The 24221-nt window shown below is 37.0% G+C and overlaps 1 protein-coding gene and 2 long non-coding RNA genes across 4 annotated transcripts in view; 1 reads left to right on the top strand and 2 right to left on the bottom strand.

Annotated features, from left to right (window-relative positions):
• The window catches only part of LOC308395376, a 291287-nt gene that overhangs the window by 258196 nt on the left and 8870 nt on the right, over positions 1-24221 (bottom strand). The gene's annotated exons all lie outside the window — the stretch shown is intronic.
• On the top strand, positions 15310-20148 carry LOC308395445 (uncharacterized protein). 2 transcript variants are annotated; one of them, XM_080880308.1, is made up of 6 exons: positions 15310-15453; positions 16134-17042; positions 17311-17407; positions 17781-17891; positions 18340-18506; positions 18839-20148. In XM_080880308.1, exons 2-6 carry the CDS (start codon positions 16687-16689, stop codon positions 19299-19301), a joined length of 1194 nt encoding a protein of 397 aa, XP_080736434.1. In that variant the 5' UTR covers positions 15310-15453; positions 16134-16686; the 3' UTR covers positions 19302-20148. The 2 variants fall into 2 exon arrangements, with proteins under 2 accessions (XP_080736434.1, XP_080736435.1); XM_080880309.1 differs by lacking the exon at positions 16134-17042 and having other exon boundaries at positions 15330-15453.
• LOC308395375 lies at positions 21297-23089 on the bottom strand. The gene is made up of 2 exons (XR_013971383.1): positions 21985-23089; positions 21297-21876 (listed from the first exon to the last, which is right to left on the bottom strand). It is a non-coding gene; the product is annotated as an uncharacterized lncRNA (long non-coding RNA).

Below are 24221 nucleotides of genomic sequence, written 5' to 3'. Positions count from 1 at the left end.
GTTTGAAACACATTAGTAAAAACAACACTAGACATTCAAAATCCATTTTCGGTTTCTTACATTTGAGAAATGTTGTTCTATTTAGTGTTTATATTCTTTTGATTTTAGGTAAATAGAAAATTAAATTTATACTAGAAAATATATGCTTTGTTTAATGCTCACACACTTTTTTTTTCTTTTTTTAGTGTTCAGTGTCACCCTTTCAAACATTCTTTAAAAGTGGGATAAAGGGGACGGGAGGGATTGGGGGAGATTAGGCTACAGGATCCTCCAGGCATTGTCTGAGAATCTGCAGATAAAAAAAGAAAGAAAGAAAGAAAGAAACGCATTGGTTTAGTTTTGATTTGGGGATGGGGGCAGGGACAGAGTGGGGGTGAGATGAGAAGGGGGAGGATGGGGATAGCACATTTGGAGGCAGGTGGTGGTGTTGGTGGTTGGCTGCCTGGTATCTGGGGATTCGGAATAAAAGGAGGTTGGATATCTGGAATTGATATGCTGCTGTTTCCTGTTTAATGGCAGAAAGAGTATTTTCTTGCTTCAATATGGTTACTCATTGAGCTTCATTATTTTTGAATAATTAGTGGCAATACTCGTTTTACTTTTTTAAAGGGCTCTGTCCTTATTTGTTTTATTCAACTTTTGTATGCTTTTTTTAAGCAGAGGGAAATTTGCTTTATTTCAAAGACTTGGATAAGTCTCAATCTACTCTAGTTCTCTCCACAGGAAACAAAATCCACCTATTGTCATGGTATCACATTATAGAGTTATAATGATATGTATTCAGTGTTATTGCAAGACGGCGTTTAAGGAGCAGGAAGTGTGACTGGATGCTGTCAGAAGCACAAAGTAAATGACCAGCTTCTTTTTTTAGTTTCGTATGAAAACTGAGAAAATGAGTTTGGATGTGAGAAGCATCCCAGAAGAAGTTAAAGACTATTTTCCAGTGAGTAACTATTTGTCAATGTGTGAGGGAGCATTTTGAGAGACAGTATATGGAGTTCAAACATCAAACTCTGGACATCATTGTTTGTCAAAATGTGCTAAAGTAGGTGGTGGTGGCTTAAGCTGACTTCAAACACAAAGTTGAGACATTTGACTTTTCCCAGTAAAACATGAGGGAGCAATTACAACCAACAACCACAAAAGAAAAGACATCTGAATACAAAGATAAATACCACATACTCATCTTATTTGGAAACCTTGCAGTTACACACAGATCAAGTTATTCATACACTGAAATTTGCAAGATTTAGAATCCCAGAGCAGTTACCTAACTAACAGTCAATAGTATAACAGTGACAGGAGGAAAGACTTTTGTAGAGTCTGTGACACCAAGCATGTCAAATCAAATCCACATAACCACCAAGAAAAAGGCATAGCATTAATATGCTAGAGTGCAACTCCTACAACACGTACTGGCATGAGCCCAGCCAAACTGCTCATGAGATGAAAAATCCACACCACTCTCCACTCATTAAAAATAAACTGATTCCAAAATGTTCAGATAAAGCTCTAATCAGAGGCAGAAATGCTGAAGCAAAGCAACAACAAGGCCTTTAGTTTAACAGAAGACATGGAGTGTAAGACTTTCCTCCGCTTCAGTCAGGAATCCAGTCATGGTGGAGCTAATTGAGGATACGAAATGGAAATGACTGGTGTGCTTGTATCAGTTGTACTCTCCAAGAGAGGGAGAGATGAGAAGGAACAGACAATATTTGCAGCTGTGGATATCATCAGAGGAAGCCACTGAAACCATGCCAATGAGGTCAGAGCCGGTAAGAACAGAGACATGTCAACAGGACTCTTGTCAGAAAGACAGTAGCAGTGATGCATGTAAAACTGGAAAGTCACACTAAAAATCCTTTTGGAAAAATCCTATAAACCTGCTGTGAGACTATGTTGGTTCAGAGAAATCAGAAAACTTGGGAATCTTTAAGTGGAAAGACATGAGATCTTTATGTCAATGCTTTTATGTTATGAGAAACTTTATTAGTTAAAGTTAAGTTACTAATTTTAAGAGAGAAATATTCAAGTATGTATTTGGTGCTTTAAGTGTTAAGATTTAAGGTTACAGCATTATTATTATTATTATTATTATTGTTGTTGTTGTTGTTGTTGTTGTTGTTATTATTATTGTTATTATTATTATTATTATTATTGTTGTTGTTGTTGTTGTTGTTATTATTGTTATTATTATTATTGTTGTTGTTGTTGTTGTTGTTGTTGTTGTTATTGTTATTATTATTATTATTATTGTTATTATTATTATTATTATTAAATTAATGTTTCTATTTGCAGACTTATATAACCAACCTTAAGACTCAGAGGGAGATCAGTTTATGGAGAACATGTCAAGGATTAGAATATTTGATATTTAATTACTGGTGTAATTGCAAGATGATTCCAAGGACCATTCAAACGTACACACACACCAAAGGACACATGTATGTAAAATAGTTGTGTATGGAGCTAACAGAGTTACATACTGAGTACAAATAAACTTTTTTTTTAATCTACACCTGTCAGCATCTCTGAGTTCATTGATTAGCATTTTACACCAGAGCTGTTAAATGTCTGTGAAGGTACATGTGCTTATGTAATGCACAACTAATTAATGATTCACAGTGACCCAAAGCAAGATGTATGAATTTCATGCTCACAAAAAATTATCACAGGTTTATTTGATTATTATCATTTTTCCATTGACTTCAATTATTAATGACTGATAATTCATCAATTTAATCCATTAAATTGATTACATAATCTGTGTCCATCCATGGGTCAACAACATTGCAACACTGAAACACTTAGTCAGAGAGAAACATAGGTTTGGCAATCAGAAAAGGAACCAACATGTCATCCTGTACCATGACTTTGACGGATGGATGGATGGATGGATGGATGGATGGCATTCTGCAGAACAGTAGACAGAGTGAAACTGGCATAGGATCATTTTAATAATAAAGGGATAATAAAAAGTGATAAATTACAAATGTTCGCTTGTTGAATGTCGATGTTCTCTTGCATCAAATGACCTTCACTGATATGTTTGAAATCTGATGGAAAAAGCCTAGAGTTCAGAAGATGTATATTTGTCAGCTATTTATACTTGTACTATTGAAACTTGTAACACTGATCAGAGGTTAAAGACAGTTATGCAGTTAAGTGATGATTAATCAGCTCCTGTGTGGACGTCACTGAGTGAGTTCTTTCTTTCTCACCAAAATGCATTTTAAAACGTCCTGCAGAAGGTTTTAAAGATGCATAAATGTCTACTACGCTACTTTACAAATCTTAAAGCAACTTTAGCACCCATCCCATTTTCAAAACACAATGTGGGTTTAATGTGCAAAGATTGTGGATAAGAGAAGTTCACTTGTCAAATATTTGTGCAAAGCAGGTAGATAAGTTTAAAACATAACAACAGTGCTGATGGATCAGCAGGTGGCTATCAACTGCTTGCCGACAGCCTGTCATCCTTTCCATATCAGTTAATCTGCAAAGACTGAATCTCTCCCAGTAATCTGCCTCCATTCACATGCTAAAAGTACCCATCACTGCCATTTGTCAACAGTGTTTCAGGTATTGTGATTATCACAAATGAATGATTTTGGTTTCCAATCGAACCAGTCCTTGAGCTAAATCAGATATTATTTTTTGTTTGGTATGACATGCTGAACATGAATATATAGATACTACCAACTGACTGTTTTTCAGATTCAGAAAGGTCAGCACTCAGAAAGTCACTACTAATTATGTATTTATCTATTTTGTTATAAAAATTAATCAATTAAAAAAGAAGAAAAAACAATTAAAAAAACGAGAAGATAAAAATGATGTTCTTCGATCGCTATTATTTGAATGTCAACGCCGTTGAAGTTCATTTATTTATTCCCCCAACTTGTTCATTTTATCCGTTTCCTTTATTAGTAATATCATGATTTTACAGATGAGGTGAAATCTTCCTTCCCTGGTGGAATCTGACGCCTCAGATGGCTCCTGGTGCTAATGGAGTTAGATCAGCCATTAGCAAAGCAGATTGATTCATTACACTAATGTGAGTCTAACCCTGTTGGCCCTGTTGAAATGCGTGCAATATGACACTTCTCAAATTTGTTCTAACACATGCCCTGGGGAGCCAAACAGAGCTGCGCTAATGGGGGAGGTGGAGTCAATTATGCAGGGAAGAGCTGACTGTCAACATATATTAGCGCTGTGTGCTATCAGCTGGCTCAGCCCACTCAAACACAGCAACGTCTCTTCTTCTCTTAGTCTGCAGAAAAGCAGTTTTACAGTTTCACAGTTGATAAGAAGAACTTTTTTTAAGTAAAAAGTACCTCAAACCCCCCTGTTACTATCTTTAAAATTAATGATGATTGATGACGAGTCCGTCTGTAAGAACTGTTAGATACAAGGCCTTTAGCTTGTATTTATTTATGAAGGTCTGCATCTGCTTACATCATTTAAATAAGTCATATTTAAAAGTATATATGGCCACATATAGATTTTGGATATATCAGTTACAAAAACATATAGGCATAAGTGATTTATTTTTCATAAAAAAGTATATAAATAGGAAGTTAACTTCAGAGTATTTTAATTCTTTGCTTTTCCCTATGAGCTAGGAACTTTTTAAATGATTTGTGTTGTTTTGACTAACAAAAGTATATAAAACAAAATTCTTGTACACAAACCTACCCTTGCTGCAAAATCCATACAGCTAGCACTGATGAAGACTATCAAGTCACTGATGTCACCAAAACTGTAATTTTTATGTTATGTTCTTCCTGCAGACAAACTTATGGAGTATTTAAGTGTTAAAAGCATAATCCGTCAGATTCATAATCAACAGTGAAAACAGTAGCTAAAGCTGACCTGCTCCAAACATGGGTTGAGAAGAGAATATGCTAAGGCTGGGGGAGTGGAACAAACTCAATTTAATGGTATATAGTTCAATATAAATGCCAAAAAAATAAGTAAGACAGAAACAAAATATAATACAGATGCAGATCTATTCAATAGATGTGTTGCTTTTGGCCAGGACCAAAATAAATATCCTATCTGCATAGGACCTTGGCAATAGTCCTGGTTCAAATGTAAAACTTTACATTTGCATTGTCAGTGAATTTAAGAAAAGTCTGGCACTGAAAATAAACAAACTGGAACTAAACTCATACAAGACACACTTTCCTGCTTCAACATACATTTCAGGAGTGTTTTTCTGGGTTCTTTTACCAGTTGCAGCTTAGATAATCTGCATAAACTGTTTGCTCTTTAATAGCATGTTTGATCATCTTTTTGTAACAATTTTGTAATAAATTAAACTTTGTAATAAACTTTCATATCTTTAGTTAAAGATCATTTTGTAACACTAAACTACAAAAGCTTAACTGTATGGTTTTGGGCATATTCCTCCATAGGTTTCCTCCACAGAATTATAGGTTGACTGACCTCATTCAAGATTCAAGCGTTTATTGTCATGTGTACAGAAAAGCATTTCTCTGTACAATGAAATTCTTTCTCTGCTGTCCACACACAGATGCTGGTTAATATGTACAATAGAAGTAGAACAGATACTTACAATGAGTATATGTAAGTATTTGGTTAAAGCTTTATAGTCATTCCCCATTGAATGACTGGGAAACAGATAACATTAGTGATTCCATTATTGAGGTTGATACTAGTGTCTGAAAACAAACTTTGGGTTCAGCAAACCACAGATTGTTGTTTGTTTTGGTTTGGTTTTTGGTTTTTTTATTTTATTCTGTAGGGAAACGATGTCTGCGGCAAGTGGAGATAAGGCCAGTTCTTGTGGATGTGAGGGTGGGTGGTCTCTATTTACCTGTAACTGAAGGGGATTTCAGCTCCCTGCAGGTCACTGCTTTACATTGTGTCCCCCTTTTGTGCTTCGTCAGCACTCACGGCAAGCACTGCAGAGTCAACGGACTCATACACAAGAGACCAAGGAACATATGGTCACCCTCTCCTCATGAACGCTTTCACGCAAACAATGACAGGGATCAAAACATGGTGAAATGAGCTCGAAGTTTGCAATTGAGACTATAATATTTGGCTGTGGTGTATTCATAGTAGTAACTGACTATGGGACCGCACTGGTCTTCAAAAAATCCCAATGTGTGTTAAATAATAACTAATAGTAGTATGTTTTTTATTATAATTTTATTCTGATGGTTAGTTTCTGATGTTTTTCACAATAACTGTTTTCAGTAATAAAATATAGAACATTGGGTCTAATTTGGGTACTAAAGTAGATTTTCTGATAGGTAGTTACAGTATGCTTAATTGTAGAATAGTCACTATGCAAACACACTGGATATATTAATAATGTAGTATAATCCTAATGAAATTATATAAAAGCAATTTTTTTACATAGTAGTTTTTAATTTTGTTGTTTATTGTACCATTTATTATATTTCTTGTGGAAGTGAAGTGTATTTTAAGACACTTGGACAATATGACTGCCAAATTAATGTAATGCAGTGTTTATTAGTTGTTGCTTGGTTTTTTTTAATTTACTGATTTCTCATTCTTTGTGTGTTTGCTTACTGGGAGGATTTTTAAATGAAAGAGTTTTTTTGTAAAACACTATAAAACATCCTGATTCTTCATTTATAGTCAGTTTCTTTAAATGGGTAGACAAAACAAATCTGGTGGCATATATGTTTGAACCCATCTATTTAAAATCTTTTATGACAGAGCTTGCATCTTTGTTTACATTTATATCGATATATTTAACAACTAGTATGAAACACTCCACTCCATTATGTCTGCTTTAATTTTTGTAATGGTCACAATATTTTTTGGTCGTGAACTTCATGAATTAATTTTGAATCATGAAAAGTGTAATTGTTTTTGTTATATTACTATTGCAGAGCAGTGTAGTATCAAAATCTAAACAAAATTATTTTGAAAAAAATGGCACCTGTGACATTTCCTACAAATTAGCAACAAGTGCGGTTTGTTGAAATGATTTTCATAGTTTAAGAAAGTCAAATCCAAAATGTAAATTCAGCAATTTCCACACTGTGTTAAAGTTATTGTAGCAGTTATTAAAAATCTTGTGCAAATTTCAGGAGAATCTGAGAAAATCAAACCACTTCAGTTCGTCACCCCAGCTCCAAATTTATAAATTTTTGGCCAAGCAGTTCCTGCACTGTTTGTTCATTTGTGTGAATGGGGAGGTGTCCGTATTGCAGTACATCTGCTGTTTTAATAGCATAGCAAGGTCTGGCTGCTATGCCACGCAGGTGCGGCTCCTTCCCCCCAGAAGGCCAAATTCTTCTATAGCCATGTGCTGCCTGAGCAAACTGTGCTTCTAAGCAGGCCTATCCCATCGCTGACTGCCCACTGCCCTAGCAACATGCATTGTTGCTCTATGCAAATCCACTCACATTGGGACAGAGGGTTGGGGAGGGGTATCCTCAGCTCAGGAGCTGAGATAGAGAACGGAGGCCGGCCAATAAATGAAAGTTTGCCTTAAATCCTTTGGATAATAGAGGCAGAGGTTGGGACTGAGCTTCGAAGCCGAGATAAACAGAGGGATTACTCCTCGGTTTTGCATCGCTCAACCTCCTCTGGGTGGCCCTTAACCATCAGGAAAGCAAAGACGGGTGTGTGTGGGGGGAGGTGGGGGGGCAAGAGAAGAAAAAAATGTTTAGCTCATAGACATTCACACACCACATACGTGGAAAGAAGTGAGCCTAATTCCAACAAAGACTAAGAAATTAGCAATTAATTTATTCCAACCTCCCTGCCCTGGCTCCTTTTCTATTTTCAGCCCAATTGTTGGTTAGTTCGGCAACATCTGGTCCAGAACAGTCAGTGCGCCTGATGATGGATGCACCCTCCATTAAAGTAGAATGGCAGAGAAAATCTTCCCTTTTTCATTCATTTCTTGTCCATGGGAGATTAGTTTGGTTCGATGTGAAAAGTAATCATTAAAAATGTTGCTCTTTTTGCAGGCCATGCATATCCACCTCAGGCAGCACCTTTATTTGCAATTGTAATTTGAAGAATAATTAAAGAAGTTAAATGATTCTGTAAATGTAAAACAACTTGAGTCTTTGTGCTCAAGGGTGCATGAACCTGCGTCTTATGGCTGGTTGCTCTGATAAACTCAGTAATGAAAGAATGTCATTTGTGTCTAATGACAAATTTTGAAGTGTTTTGGATTTGCTCACTCCCCTGTCTTCAACTCATGCGCCCTCTCATGACTGACTTTAATCTGGGCAGGCTCTGGGGAAGACAAACCGCAAAGAAGCCTGCATCAATCATTTCTATCAACTGGTCACTCAACTGGTCAATTTAGGATTTTATCTGTGAAATATGTTTGTTTGTTTTTTAATTGTTCATTCATTTGCAGATTATCAACACATCTGTTTGGTTTGTTTTAAAATTTATGAAATTCATAGAGTATTAACATATTTGAATGCTTCACTTGAATAAAAGAGAGAAATTTGTTGACTCAGCACCAACAAATTAAATCTCTAGCCGCTACTTTATTCAGTAAAGTGGAGAGGTGGCTTAATATCAGTCACGTCAGTCTGCTTTTGAGCTGCATCACCAGCACTTAATATACGCCTCTCCATAACAAACACTCTCCTGCACACACACACACACAAACACACACACTGAGAACGAGAAGGCCAGATCTCGTGGAAATGAGCTGTTGACATTATTTAGTGTCATTGTCTATGATAACAGGACCAACTGCTGGGATTTAGCAGATAAACCCTTTGAGTGAAACCCACGTCCATTACAGTTTTCCATACGTCAGTTACTGTTGCCCCATTTAAACAGAAAGATTTTGGTAACATTTACATGGTTTTTAGGAAATTACTATAAGGAAATATGTTGAAAATCTTCCTAATGAGAAAGTGAGGAATAAAAGAACTCGTGACATCGACCTTGAATGAAATAGTGTCTGACGCTAAAAATAGATCTTTTGCACTATTGCAGTCATCCCTGGAGAAATTTCTTTAACAGTTTGAATAATAAAATATCAGTTTTAATTTGAAATACTGGCCATTAACACACATACACAGCTGACAACAAACATGATGCTGTGACTACATTTGCAACATTTTTTGGCCATAGCGCCAAATTACAAACAAAATAATAATAATGATACTCTGCTTGAGTAAAAACGCTATGCTGGATCAGAGAAAAATGATCACTGCAGGTTAGCTGCTCTTAATTTACTTTATTTTATAATGCAAAGCCAGAAAACAGTTCATAAACCTATAATGGACTAAAGATTTTTTTTAATCTCTATTTTATCTCTCTCTTTAATCTCTGCTTTTAGCTAATTAGGTTGCCAAAATCCCAGGGCTGAAGGATGTTTCCATTGTTTGTCCTCATATCCCTGATATATCCACATATCCTGACACCCATTATTATTTTATTTTTTAATATAACCATACCGTTTCATTTTATTTCATTTATATCACTACATCTCTGCAGCTACCTAAGCTTCATAGCCTGACACAATTCAGTGTTGGTAGTGTCATAGCAATGATGACACTATGGAAAACCAAGAGGAAATCAGTGTGTCCTATGTAACTAAAGGGTATGTAATCATACTATTTTGAGTTAATGTTCTAGGTTAACACAGTTGACTTTATTTATATGCATAAAGTCTGAGACACAAAGTCATATATTTAACACTAACCTGGAATAAAATGGGCTTATATTTAAATGTATACAAATCCAAAATAATCAAAGCTTTCTTCTGACCCACTGAGTTCACTTTGGGTACCTAATGTCTATTTGCTTTAACCAGATTTATTGCTGGAGTCTTCCTCAAAGCTCCCAGTACTTTTCCATTTGGAGATAGGACAATAATATGACTTCACTGTGTTTCATTGTGTAATTTCACTTTTATTTTGATCAATCCATTTTCCCATGATCCTATTTGCAACATCCCACCTAGAAAAGCAGTCGGACATAACAAAAAAAAAAATCTTGAAAGAACACAAAGGCACAAAGAGGAGGAGGGTACAGCAGTTGAGACAGCCGTCTCAAGCCTAACAGGGAACTTGGTCTTGCCATACAGCCGGGCCACTCCAATTCTGAGCGAATGCTAATGAGATTGCTCTGATCCCTCCAGTGCTTCCCATGTTTTCAACACCTTCAAGGACCACATGGCGCTTGCAGCATAAAGACAACTAAATGAGAAATCTGAACGTTTTTTGTGACGCTAGGGGCCTCCTTGCTTTTCAACCTGGCCGCCCATTCAATGTACCTCCCCAAAAAGAAAGGATAAGAAAGAGAGTGCTGCAGGGGGTATGGATGAGTAAACTTTTCAGGGAAAATGGCAAATTTGTGAACCTGAAGTAATAATCAATTTATGGCCAAGATAGGGCAAAGCCTTTGACGCAGGATGAATCATGAGTTGGAAAGACTGAAAGGGATGCGAATAGGAAGAGAGATGCTCAAATTTGGAGGCTGTTTCTCACAACCGCTGTAATGAGATCACTAACATCTTGAGCTTGCCTTCACTATAGCCACCAAACAACAGGCTGCTAGATGAAAGGTGAATCCGTCTAGGTTCCTGCTGGCTGGTTCAGAAGCACTTTAATAGCTGAACGCCCTATGAAAGGTTCCTGGGCAGTAGCTCATATTAGCGGCAGAGCACACTGCTTAATGGGATGATGCCTTTTGGCTTTTGTCACGAGATGATTAAGGGCTTCGTTGTCACCGCTGCCTGTTGAGCGCAAAGGCACTAGAATCCACTTTGACTGGCTTATTGTGTGAGTCTATGTGGTAGAAAGAGGACCTTTTGATGAATACACCTCTCAGGGATCTATCAGGTGAGCTCTGCATTGGAGTCTCACATCTACTCCCCCTTCAAAATATCTTAAGTGCTTTGTTTTCCTCTAAAGACCCTTGAATCTGTCGTCATCTTTGGGCAAAGACAACTGCCTGAAAGGGGAGCAGCAAAGAGAAGAAACTTGAAGAAAAAATTAGTACATATGTGAAACCAGTTCACTTTATATAAGTTTATGTGGGTGGGAAGTATAGTTGATGTGCTTCTTCAAGTGATTTTAACAGTTAAAGACAGTCATCCAATAAAATTCATTGTCTTGCTACACTATTCATGATAATTGCAACGGAACAAGTTCAACAGCCAGAAAAAAGTAACGAATTTAAAGAATAAATTTGTTGTTAAGCTACATCAAAGCCAGTAAGTCAGAATTAGTTTATCACAATCCTTTGTCAGCTTTAGCAGCGTTCAGGAAACAGCACGGGTGAAAAGACAATAAATTTGAAAGCTTTCAATACAAGGACAAATGTGTGTGTGATACACTGCAATTTACCCCAGAAAGAAGGTTATTAAACCAGAGGACATTAAACAGAGAATGCACCATGTTCATTTTTTGCAATCAATGCAGGTCCTTTCAATTGGGAGAGCTTCATACCCGGGATTACTTTGGTGACTTAAGAAGCTAGACTACCTCTGTACCCCCACCATCTGCAACTTCACCCCCTCCACCCTTCTTCAACCTCTCCACCCCCCCCCCCCCCCCCCCCCAAAAATAGCACAAGGATACTGCCAGCCTTTTCATTCCCTCCTAACAAGGCAGCTCCAAAGCACAGGCCCACTCCAAGTAATTAAATCAATCCCTTTGTATTGCCCAATATTCCCCTTCAGTGAGTGAATGCCCAAGATCTGATTATGGCTCTTCATGCATATTCAGGCTGAAGCTACAACTTGTCTATAGCAGTCTCTTATGTTTTATGTTCATCGTTATGAGCAGTTAACATGCAACAATTTCCTTTTTTTCCCTTTTCCTCCAAACTTTTTTTTCACATACATCAGTTTGCTCCAGCAACACTGGGAAATGAAGTGCAGTCACTGACTCTGGAGGCTCCGGCACATTTAAGAGAAAGCTGTAAGATAAGGAGAAGTTAGGGTTGGAGCCCAAAAGACAAATTGGATTAGCAAGTATTGGATTAAAGGTAAAACGGAGGGATAACAAACAAGAAAAGCTGCCTGTGATCACAGGGTTTAATATATTTCTTTTCCTCTCGGATCCCTTTCTTCTCTCCCTCCCCCTTTTTCTTTCTTTCTTTCTTTTCGAGCAAAGATCCCAGGCTTAAGACAGACTTATTAAAACTGGGATTAATTTGTAATGCTCTCCTAACCCTCGGGGTCAACGAAAGATTTGTTATCTAAAGCAAACAGGAAAAAATGTACTATAACAACACGACACGCGCTTTAGGGCAGTATCTGTGGGGCTTCTGAGAGATTGTAGCTTTGTGCAAAAGCTGTTATCCCTCAGATATTTATTTAAGCGGTGAAATAAAAGCCTTTTGGGATAATCTGTGTAAATATAATAATTGCTCCAAATCTTTGGAATATTGTATCCTTTTTTTATTTCAAATATAACATATGAAATTGTGACTAATAAAACATTTTCATAGCTATAATATCATATATTATTATATATTAATAATCTATAATAGCAAAAAAAGGCTCTTCTTTTGTTCAGCAGACAACGAGACATAGCTGTTCTCATAGGCCGTTCTCATTAGCCTTATCTTTTTAATAAAGCACTTGGCCAGATTGTGATCTTAATCTTATTTGCTTATGGAGGCTTTGTCCACTCAGATAAGTACTAAGTTCTTTGGGGAAAAAAATCAGCACCTCTGCAGAAAATAAATAAATATCAGCCAACTGTTTTCTGGCCTTTGGGTTTCTTCCTCAGGGTTTGCAGTTCAAGGGACCAAATCTCTTGGCCCATTGCCCATTCCTGTGTTGTTGAAATATCTAGTCTTCCTCAGTGTTGTGTTGTACAAGACTATTACTGCGCTACAAAATAAGATTTAAATTAAAAATAAATAAATAAATCTTACAGTCTGTAAGTTACAGTCTTTCACAATATATCAAGATTTTGTTATTGTCTTTGAAATTAGGGCTAAGGGCTAAAATAATATATTTTAAAAAAAATTATACAGCAGTGAGACATGACATTAAATGCCATTCACTGTAAATCTGATTCTATAATTTAAAAAAAGTGTAAGTTTGTTGAGCAATTTCTTAGCACAGAGCAGAAAACCCTTCAAAGTCGAGGCACTGGACAAATAAAAAAATTGAGATACTGTTTGCTTTATATATCTGTTCTTTGTCTTCAGCTGAACTAGACTGTATGTGCAGAATTTTATAAAGTGGGTCTGGTAGATGATAGTTTCATCTACATCACTTTTGTAAATGATCAACCTGTAGAAGGGATATTTTTGTTTCTTTAACTGACAGAAAAGTGCTGAAGCCTCTGATTTTTTAGTCTAAATCTATGGCCATCGCCAAAAATATAACCTAAAAATGAAGGTTTTGTTATTGGGCGAAAAAAGGTGATATTAGGATTTTGTTTTAGCTGACCTAAAAAATGCCTCCATCCTGTTTTAAAAACAACATAAAATTATGTTGCTTTTATTAATCATTTTCTTAACCAACTTTACAGTTCAGGGTCACATCGTCACGGTTCTGGGTCAGTTTTGACCCAGTATTTTGAGTTTCTCGTGTCTTGGTTTAATTTTGTATTTTGATTCTTTTACATTGTTGACCATTATGAGAATTATAGGTTTCTGTTTCTGTTTTAGGATTTGCTCCTTGGTTGTGTTCTCGTGTTTATTGCAGGTTTAGTTCAGTGTCTAGGCTGTCTCTCAGTGTCTGCGTCTTTGTTTAGTGATTCATGTTTCCTGTCTTATTGTGAAAGTCCACATCTTATGTTAGTGTGTGCAGCTTTGCTCCCCCTGTCTCGTGAGTCCAATCCCTCCCAGCTGTGTCTCCCTCCTGTTGCCCATTCCCTGATTACCACCCTGTGTATATTAGGCCTGTGTTTTCCTGTGCTCTGCGTCGTGTCGTACCATCAGATTATGCCTATCTGTTTCTGTTCTCAGTAATCAGTGGTCACTTCATGTTTTGTTTTCGTGCCAGCAATAAAGCTGAGGTTTTGAGGTGTATTCAGTGTCCGAGCCTCGCATTTGGATCCTCCTCTCCATCTGCCTGCACACAGAGCCCTGACACACGTGGGTTGATGGTAATACCTGAAACTAGTACACTGATACTATAATCTAAAATGCACAATAATTCTAAACAAGGACACTCAAATGCCCTCATTCTTACTTCTATTTTTTTTTTTTTTTTTACTTTCATCATTCATCTTGATATCTCAATAAAACATCTTCTAGTAAAAGTGTTCAAAATAATGTATTTAGATCATTAGGATCTTTAGTTTGTACCATCTGTGTGCAAGTGGACAGCTGCCCTGACATGTCCGGGCATAAAATGGAAGGCAAGGAATAAATCTGGCCTCAAGCACTTGTGAAGGTCTATGAGATCATAGTCCAACATGTGTTAAACAAGAATGTCATAAATTTTAGAAAAAGCTAGAGAGGCAAGGTTGAGATAGTTTGGAAATAAGCAGAGAAAGGACAGTTGTTACGGTAAATATGGAGCTGCCAGACAAAAGGAAACGAGGAAGACCACAGAGGAAATTCGTGAATGGCGTGAAGAAGGACATGGAGAAGGTTGGTGTGACAGAGAAGGATCCTAGGGATAGGGTGAGATGGAGGCAGATAAGCCACTCTAGTGACCTAAAGTGAGCAGCCAAAAGACGAGGACAAAGTAAATAAATCCATCAAAACATGTTAAACATATTTACGTTAGATTTAAATACCTCAGCTCGTCCTGTGATGGCCGGCATCTGGTGGGGTAAGCTGCCCGTGGCCTCTGGGTCTCTGGGGTACTTCTGTTTTTTGTTTTGTTTTGTTTTCTGGTTAGTTATTTTTTGTCTTTGAGGTGCTATTTATTTTTTTAGTGTGTTTCATTAAAGATGCAGCAGTTGAAGACCTAGTGTGCTCATGTGTGCTTTGTTATTTTTTTCACTTCCCCACCTTTTTTCTATCTCACTTTCTGTCCCTTTTCTTTTCCTCCTCCTTCTTCTCTCTTTTACCACCTGTCAGCTCTGGCTTTATATAACTACACAGAAAATAATTTAAATAATTATATAAAATAGATGTATAAAGAAAAAGAGGGACCTATAGAGAGTCTATAGCACTCCTCTTGGCAAAGCAAATGTGTTTGGTAGAACAAAGCATTCAGACCATGAGTCTGCTTGCTAAAACTACTGGATACAACGGGTTAAAAATAAATAAATAAATGATCACCTATAATTTCGGACGATCTGATTTCCTCGTGTCAGCATTGTTCCCACATCATCATAATTAATGTTGTTCCAGGTTCAACATTGCAAGTGACCAATCACCTTCTTGTGACGTCATTCCTTTGCGACTTCGAAATACCCGCCTTCGAGTATTTCGAAATACAAGTGAAGAAGCGAAAAACCGCCGCCTGTCCGCCGAATTTGAAGTCAATTCGCCTGTCCGCCGAATTTGAAGTCAATTTAGGATACTTTCCTTTAATAAACGGTAAGCATTATACATATGTTCCTCACTTGGCTTGCTGTTTGTTTGCTAGCGATAGGCTACTTGACGACAGCATTAGCTAACCAGTGTTCTCTAGACCAGCGTTCCCCAACTTTTTGGGTGTTTCGTGGCCCGGGGGTTGGGTCAGGCAAAATTGCAGTAGCTTCCCTGATCATTTTACAAACATAAGTGAAGAGAATCTGGACTAAAAGGCCTAGACTTATGGTTGTGTGCTGAATCTATGAATCAAACTATCACCTGGAAACATAATTAACTGGTCCATAGCTGTGAAACTGGACATGAGTTCTTGATTCTATGGAGATTAACAGTAATCCAGAAATTTACAAATTTGTCCCAGGGACATCGCGTAGATGTTGTCCCTGGGACATCGCGTAGATGTTGTCCCTGGGACATCGCGTAAATGTTGTCCCTGGGACATCATGTAGAAGTTGCCCTGGGACATCGTGTAGATGTTGTCCCTGGGACATCATGTTAAAGTTGCCAGAGACATACCATATGAAAGTTTAGCTTCTTTTAGCCCCTGTTTGTTTTATATTATTTTATATATATTTTTTTTTTTAATATTATATTTAATATTTACATTGTATTGCAAAAAACCCCAAAACAAGTTAAAATGAATTAATGAATATTGACTAATTAAACCTTCGTTATTTTTCCACCAGAAATGGACGATATAATTAGAAGAAGTGTTCTGAATGACGAAAAAAAAAGAACTGGAAAAGACACACAACTTTGTGTGCATGTGTCACAATGCCAGGAGGACCCATTCAGTGTTGTGTTAGAAAAATTGAACTCATTAACCCTTCATGGACATTATAAATGTTTAAATGTTGCCTCAGGTAAAGACAGGAAAAGAGACTATTACAAATTCAACTGCATCAGAGCTGGGGAAAAAGTCGAAACAGCTACAGAGCAGTGGGCTGTAAGGCCTATGTTTCATTTAAAGTACTCAAATGTTGGAAAGACCACACAGTCATCGTGCAGCGTACATATGATAAGCATGATGGGCATGATCCTTCGGACCCAAAAGACGCACATTTCAACAATATTTCCAGTGATTTGAGGAGGAAGATTGAGGAACTGCTTTCCCTTGGAACTAAGCCAGCCATCATACTAACCGAATGTCATAAATGGGCCAAAGAACATGGACACAGAGATCTTCACAACAGAGAGCATTTTGTCACACCACGTGACATTGACAGTGTTAGAACCTGCATGATGAGGAAGAAGCACTTTAACTGTGGAGACAGTCAAAGTGTACATACCTTACTTAATGGAAAACATCAAGAACATGTTCTCTTCTATCAACCATACACATCTGACCAAGAACTAATGATTGTTTTGCAGACACCTGTAATGAAATCAAACATGGAGAACTATGCAAAACAGTTAGTATTTGTTGACACCACGCACTGCGTTAACCAGTATTCATTTCCCTTATTCACACTTGTTGTAAGAGATGATCATGGGCATGGAGTCCCTGTGGCCTATGCTATTGTCAGCAACGAAAGTCAGAAAACCCTGGAAACTGTTCTTGGAATAGTTTGTGAGCATTTCCCAACTTCCCCGAGGTAAATAATACATTGACAGCTATTAATTTTGAAATAATTCCTTTTCAAAAAAGTTATAACATGCCAGAATCTAATGCTATAGCTGCAGCATGGGCTGCAAAAAACTTTCCTTTCCAGTTGTTAAAGTTATTCCTATAGGCTGTATGCAGTATTTTATATATCTACTTGTGAGTTGAAATGTTTAATTTGGCATTGAAGTGGTGCTTTGAGATAGCAAAAACATTTTCATACTGTTTAATCTCATTTAGTGTTTTCTTTTTTTCTGTAGAGCATTTATGGTTGACAAAGACTTTGCGGAAATAAATGCTTTGCAGAAGGTTTTTCCAGAGTCAGCTATCCTTCTATGCTGGTACCATGTCTTGCAGGTAAACCACATTGTTTTCTTTTCACGTTGTCTAAGATGCACCTGAAACACATTTTTACAACAGGGTCCTGTTGTTATGATTTGCCTCATTGTGATATTCACCTACTCAGGTTAATGAATATAAAGGGATAAAATGTTGAGTGACTATGTCCATCCATTTAAGACCACAGTGCACTCATCTTCTGGTGGCTGCTTCCCAAAGCTCTTTTTGACATTTAAAAATATGTTTGCCTGGTTGATTTCTGTAATGCACAGGTCCTCTTGTCCAGTGAGTGACAAAGTTATTTTTGGACGTCAGCTTTCTTTTATGCTTTTTGTACAGCTGCTCCTCTGTCTCTCTCTCCAGATTAACTTTTTTTCTCTTACATTCACAGGCTGTTAATCGATGGCTTTCAAAATCAGAGTCCGGGGTCCATGGGCTTTCTAACACCCAAAAGAGAAATGAAATCATTTCTTTCTTTTGTAAGCTGAAAGCTTGCACATCTGTAAGTGTAATTTGTCTATTTCACATTTTGATTTCTTGATTACACTAAGAGCATAATAACTTTCAGTTGCTAAAAAAAGTTACAGAGAGATACAAAATAGATTTTTGAAACAATTTCTAAAACTGGCTTCTTATCTTGCTTATCAAAACAAGTACTTAAGCTGTGCAGACCATCATTGTGTCACCCACTGTGCAGTAGAACTTGTGAGTGGGATTCTTTCACAGACAGATGCTGAAACCAAATATGCTTATAGGTTTAGTGTTCCTTCTTAGCCATTGTAAGGGAAGAAATAATTGCTTCTTAATACAAAAACACGACATATTATTAATAACTTAAAATTCTTAATGTTATTCAATAAAAGGAAAAGGGCTTCAATACATAATATTAAAGATTTCAATAGGTCTGTTAAATGGATTGAAATATATTCTGTTGCATCCAATTCTCTTAGGAGGACGACTTTAAAGCCACATCAGCAGAGTTCTGCCAGACATTTAAGCAATACCCTTTGGTGTGCCAGTATTTTCAGAAGCACTGGGAAGGCATTGGCCACATGTGGTGTGACTACGGCCGTCGCTTCAGTCACGCTCGTTCTGAAACAAACAATGTGATTGAAAGGTATGATTTATTATTTTGACCTCATTCAATTGTATTGCTGAAAAAAAGATATTATGCTTTAATCCAAGAGGCTAAACTGAGTAGGTTCGTCATGTCATTGCCAGAACAGGTTTTAGGCAAATCCTTTAAATTCTAGCAGCGTTTTTTATGTTATCACAACAAAAAACAGAGTAGGTGGATTTGCCTAAATCAGCTAAACCGGCACAGAGCATTCCTTTATAAAAGACGTGTGCAATAGGTATTCCAATTTTTTAAAAAATAATACAGTCTTGATTAAAACTTTAAATTCCTTCAATTACAGTTACTAATCATTTCAAATAACTGTTTTTCAGATTTTTCCACCGCCTGAAATACCAGTTTTTATCTGGCTACAAGAATAGGCGTCTGGATGATCTGATTGAAGTGCTCCTAGGGAAGGCCGACGACTACTTCTCAGTCATAAAAACCCTGCAAGATGTGGGCCGCATGAAAAACAGGTTTGCTGACACCTTGTCTCAAGTTTCAGACTCTGCTTCAAGACTGATGGAAAGTGGTTGGGCTCTTAAAATTACAGTCAAGAACAGCCATGGAGTTAATGCATATCAAGTCCCATCTGAGTCAAGAGAAGACATGGTGTATGATGTCTGCCCTGTTGAGTCCTACTGCAACTGTACATATGGCTTACGAGGACTTCTTTGCAAGCATCTAGTGCTACTTGCAAAATTAGCAGAGGCTGACAATGACATCTATCCAAACATGGAAACAGACCTTGGCAAGAATTGCAGTGAAAGAAAGGCATTACTTTGTACACTGTGAGGACTTGAAAGTGATAAAAATGCCAAGTTTGTTTGGAAATCTGTGTTTTTTTGCATCGGCTGAAACACTTCAGTGCACTTGTTGTACGTTCTCTCACTATAACACATGTGCTTGCCTGAAGGTGGCTTGTAGCCATTTTAAACAAATGAAAAACTCTCTGAAAAGTCCTCTATCAACTTTGAATGACACTCCTGTAGTTGAAAGCACAGACAAAAAATGCACAGAAGATGCAGTTGGAAAACTAAATGCTGTTTTAGACACAGTTAAACAGTGGGCATTCATTCCAGAGGGTATTACTGCAATGATAGATGAACTGCATACAAATGTCTTAAAAACAAAACAAGTAGGCAAAAGTATATGCCAGTACGAAATAAAGACGACAGATAATGCACGCAAAATTAGGCCATTGTATTCTAGCAAGAAACGTTCGGCCAGCATCGACATTCCAGCAGTCTGTGAAAATGAATGTGAACAGTCGATAACCACTGAAAGAGAGACATCCTCTGGAGAAAATGAAAACCTTTTGGAATACAAAACAAAAAAGAGAAGAGTTAAAGCTAAGTATATGCACAAGTAGACTTTTGTGTGACATTTCAAAGGGACTGCATCCATTACTTCTGTTTATTGAAACCTAAAGCTGAATAGCTGTCTTAACTTTCTGCCAAGGAACAGATGAAAAGAAATTGTTTGGTCTCTCAAGCAGTTGTTATTTATGTGTGTTATTCATTACTTTGGCTTGGTTGCTGTTTTTGATACAAATTCATCTGTGCCCATTGTAATATTTTCATATGTTACTATTTTTATATTGCTATGCATTATAAATAAAGGATTACTTATTACTATTAAAGGTCTGCATTTGTAATTGTTGGTATTATTTATAAAATATGCGCTCTTAAGTTTTTTGCTCCATAAAACGATACCTGTCACTTTTTGGACATAGAGTATCAGCTGTTGAGAATCCTGGCTCATACAAAATAGAAGTAAAAGGTTTCAACATCCAGCCTTTTTATGATTAAATACAAAGTGTAATAACAGAGTTATTGGGGTGTGATTTTGTTAATAGTTAGTCTTAAGTATAAGTTTAATAGTAATGAGTAAGAAAATATAGCCAGAATAATGGAATGAGACTAACACCTGACCTCACACTGAGATTTGGTATGAAGTGGCATGTTTGTGCTAATGCTGACATTGGGGCTCAGAGTTCCTCTGTGTGTATATATTTGTGAACGTTAACTTGGCTAATGTCCAAGGGTTTGACTGCTTTCCTGTTGGATTGTATCACAAAGAACAGGGATAAGAGCACCAGTGGCCGTGCACACCCTCATCTCTCTCCTTCACCCGATCATTAGTGTTGGAAACCGGCATTAGCTCAGAGTAGATTAGACTTCAGTATAGTGCAAGTGATTTGATTTTATGATTATTTGATTCAGTTTTTTCTGTGTTCAAGCTCAATTACTTTAATAAAATATGTTGAATTCAAACAAATAAATAAACAAATAAACTGTGGACATTACCCTTTTAAACCTTTCTGAAACAAGACAGGTAAAAATCAGTGTATAAAAGTTTACATAGGTATAAATAGCTCTAACACTTTACTCCAGCCTGGCGTCCACACATGTGGACATCACATTTTGGGTTATTTAGACCAAAATACTAAATCTTGATCAACAAGTGCCTGATATACAGTTATGAGGACATTATACTGCAACTGTTCTATCGAAATTTCAAATTAATGTCCTCATATGTGGCTCTCATTTTTCTCAGAAACAAAAATTAGGTAAAAAAAAACAAAACCTGGTAATTCTTTCTTTTTACATTCATCGGGTTCCAATCGGCCCAAATATCAAAGAGAAATTAAAAATGCATGCCATGGAAGATTTCGGGTCTTAGGGGGTTAAAATGACCAGACCCCTCCGGCCTGTTTTCCAGGCCACTAAATTAAACCCAGTCAATTACCAATTGAACAGAATAAAAACCTACGAGGTCCACTAATAGTCCAAAAGTCCAAATCTTTAATAGAAAAGACAGGCAGAACTCAAACAAACAATAATCCAAACGAGGAGCATATATACACACTGGAAAGTAAATAATTATAAGTTATTAAATCAGACTAATTAAATACAGTAAAACTAATAAGGGAAGACGAACACACGGGAAATAAAAATAACAGTGTAAACATACCAAAACTCAAAATAAAACAGGAAAGCTACTACAAACAGAGTGTGACACAATTACATTCATATTGAAACATATGTGATAATTTTCTTTCTTTGTAGCATTTTTAAGATATGTGTTAGAACAGTCATTATGCTGTTTGGATTAGGAACCAATCATTTTTGCCAAATAGTTAACACAAACTTAGAACAACAATGAACAATTTTCAAGATTCTGATTTACAGAACAAACAAAAGTCACAAAAGGTTTCATTATTTAAGAAACAAGATCAAGTTTTTCACACAGGAATGAAATGACAGAATCCAGTGCAGCGGGGCCAAAGGTGTGTGTCAGCAAACTGAAGGTTGAGGAATCAGTCAGCTCATGTTTAAGGTTGTGTTGGATTTTGAGAAGAGTCTGTCTGTTATTAGAAAGTAAGATTAACAATGTTACACCAATAACCCAAATACGGGGAAATGACAAATAATACCAAAAAAGATACAACTTTCATATTGTTTTACTAACTTACTTTGTCATATCAGCACTTGAATGGTCGATGCCTTTACAGACCATGTCTGTTGTGACATCGCAGGCCAATCTTCCGGCAAACCCGAGGGCTAGCTCCCCAGCCTCCTCTTCACTCAGAACACTAAACACTGTTACTTTAGTTTTGGCCTTCTTAGGCCTGTCAAGAATCATTGCGGGCAGTTTGGCTTTACGGCCCTAAAAAAGAAAAAGTGCAAACACCAAAAGAGCAGAGAGAGACACACACACGCGCACAAAGTTAAATGCTTTTGTTTACATGGTGTAATTGTGTATATGTTGCAGCAAATGCACAATTTCCAGCCACATTGTCACTTCATTGATACGAGTAACCCGGATTTATTTCAGGTGACATCAAAATCACGAAATGTATACCTACCCCAATCAAACCTCTGAAAACATGAACTGACATGTTCTCTGCATTGATTCTGCGCTTGATCTCGTCTTCTGTTATTGTGTAGGTTTTCTTTTTTGAGCTTGGTACAGATAAGCGACCATGCACTCTGTAAACTGTACTAGTTCCTTCTGAATCAGTTTGGAATTCTGCATCTGCATCGATCCTGTCAACATCATCAGCAGCAGCATTATCTGTACTCAGACTTGTGCCGTATACTTCTGCTTCTTTTTCGTTGTCTTCAGTCTGTGTACCTTCATCTCTTTCAGTCTGTGTACCTTCATCTCTGACTGTCAGTCTTCCTATCTCACTGTTACTTGTCGATTTGCTGCAGATGTTCTCTCCCTTAGGAACTTTTCCTTTGTCATTCGCTGCCTGATGCTTTCCCTGATGACATTCTTCACTGGCTACTTCTATTGCTCCTCCTGTATAGCCACCCACTATGCTGCACAACTCCTTTCCCTCTGCTGTGCTGCACTGTGCTGTTACATAAAGAAGAATGATATAAACAGCACTATATCAATTTAATTGTGAAGAGAAATCCCCACAATACGACACAGTTATGTCTAAAATAGTTTTGTGTAAAAACTGGATCTTGAAACGTCCACTTTAATTACACAGTCCTGGTGTGCAAAGGCAAAATTACGAAAAAAAATTTCACTTTAAACATTTTTGGACATTGTTTAGTTATATTGTGACTTACTCTCACAGAAGATACAGATGCCACAAACAGACTTTGAACAACGCATGTGCTTGTATGCACCACATTTCTGGCACTGCACCTGTGAATTAAAAAAAAAAAAGAAGAAGAAGAAATAAACAAACAAAAAACAAATGAACAAAGTCCATTAAATAAACAATCTATATGGCTAAGGACATGTCATAGTGTACCCGGTCTTTGGCTGCAATCACACACCAGCACTGACTGCACTTCCTAGTTCGATCTGCAAAATATAATTTGTTTAAGTACAAGTTACATTTTCCAATGTTAGAGAAAAAGAAGGCAGCTAATTTTATCTTTACCTATTGAGGAAAATAAGTAGTGGCAAAGTCGGGACCTGAGCTTTGTGATTTCAGTGTTGTACTCCTCCACTTGTGTTTTACCGTCAATGAGAGATTGGGCAAACTAATAATTGACGAAGAAGAAAAAAAAAAAAAAAGAACAAAAAGAATTAGATTAACAAAGAAATGTTTGTTTGTTTTTAACCCCCCCACCCCCCCGAGAAAAAAAAAAAACAGAGCAACCAAAGCAAAGCATTACTGCTGAAATGGTTCAATCTACAAAAAAAATTGAGATTTTACCATCCTGCCTCTAAGGCTTTAAAAACTGAACAGGCAAAAATGTAAACATTACTTATATAGGTTAAAGCTATAGTTTTCAGTACCATTATGACATGCACTCCACATGAGTTCCCATCCTGTTGATGTGGGTGGCTCACATGTGACAAGGTCCACTCTCCAGCGCAGCCTCTTGCTGAAGCAAATGAGCTGAGAGATCGCAGTTATTACAAATAAAAAGCATATAGAGAAATCAATAACCACGTTCGGTAATGATTTCAATTAAATTAAATATGTTATGTTAAATATGTTAATTAATTACCTCCAGTTTTTCAACACCGCACTTTTTCTGACCTCCGACTCGCCAAATGAATTCATATAGACTATGGTCCTCTTGGGTATGTCACAAAACTGTTTTGTAAAAAGATGGATATGGTAGGCTTGGGCCTTGAGCTTTCCTAATGAGGGACACTGAAAAGTATCATGCACTAGAGAGAGTGCAAAATCTGTGCAACTTACAAACAAGGTCCAGTGGCTGCCGTTTTCCAGAC

Source organism: Rhamphochromis sp. 'chilingali', assembly GCF_963969265.1.
Source record: "Rhamphochromis sp. 'chilingali' genome assembly, chromosome: 4".
Classification (NCBI taxonomy): domain Eukaryota; kingdom Metazoa; phylum Chordata; class Actinopteri; order Cichliformes; family Cichlidae; genus Rhamphochromis; species Rhamphochromis sp. 'chilingali'.
This window is presented reverse-complemented; position numbering and strand designations above follow the sequence as displayed.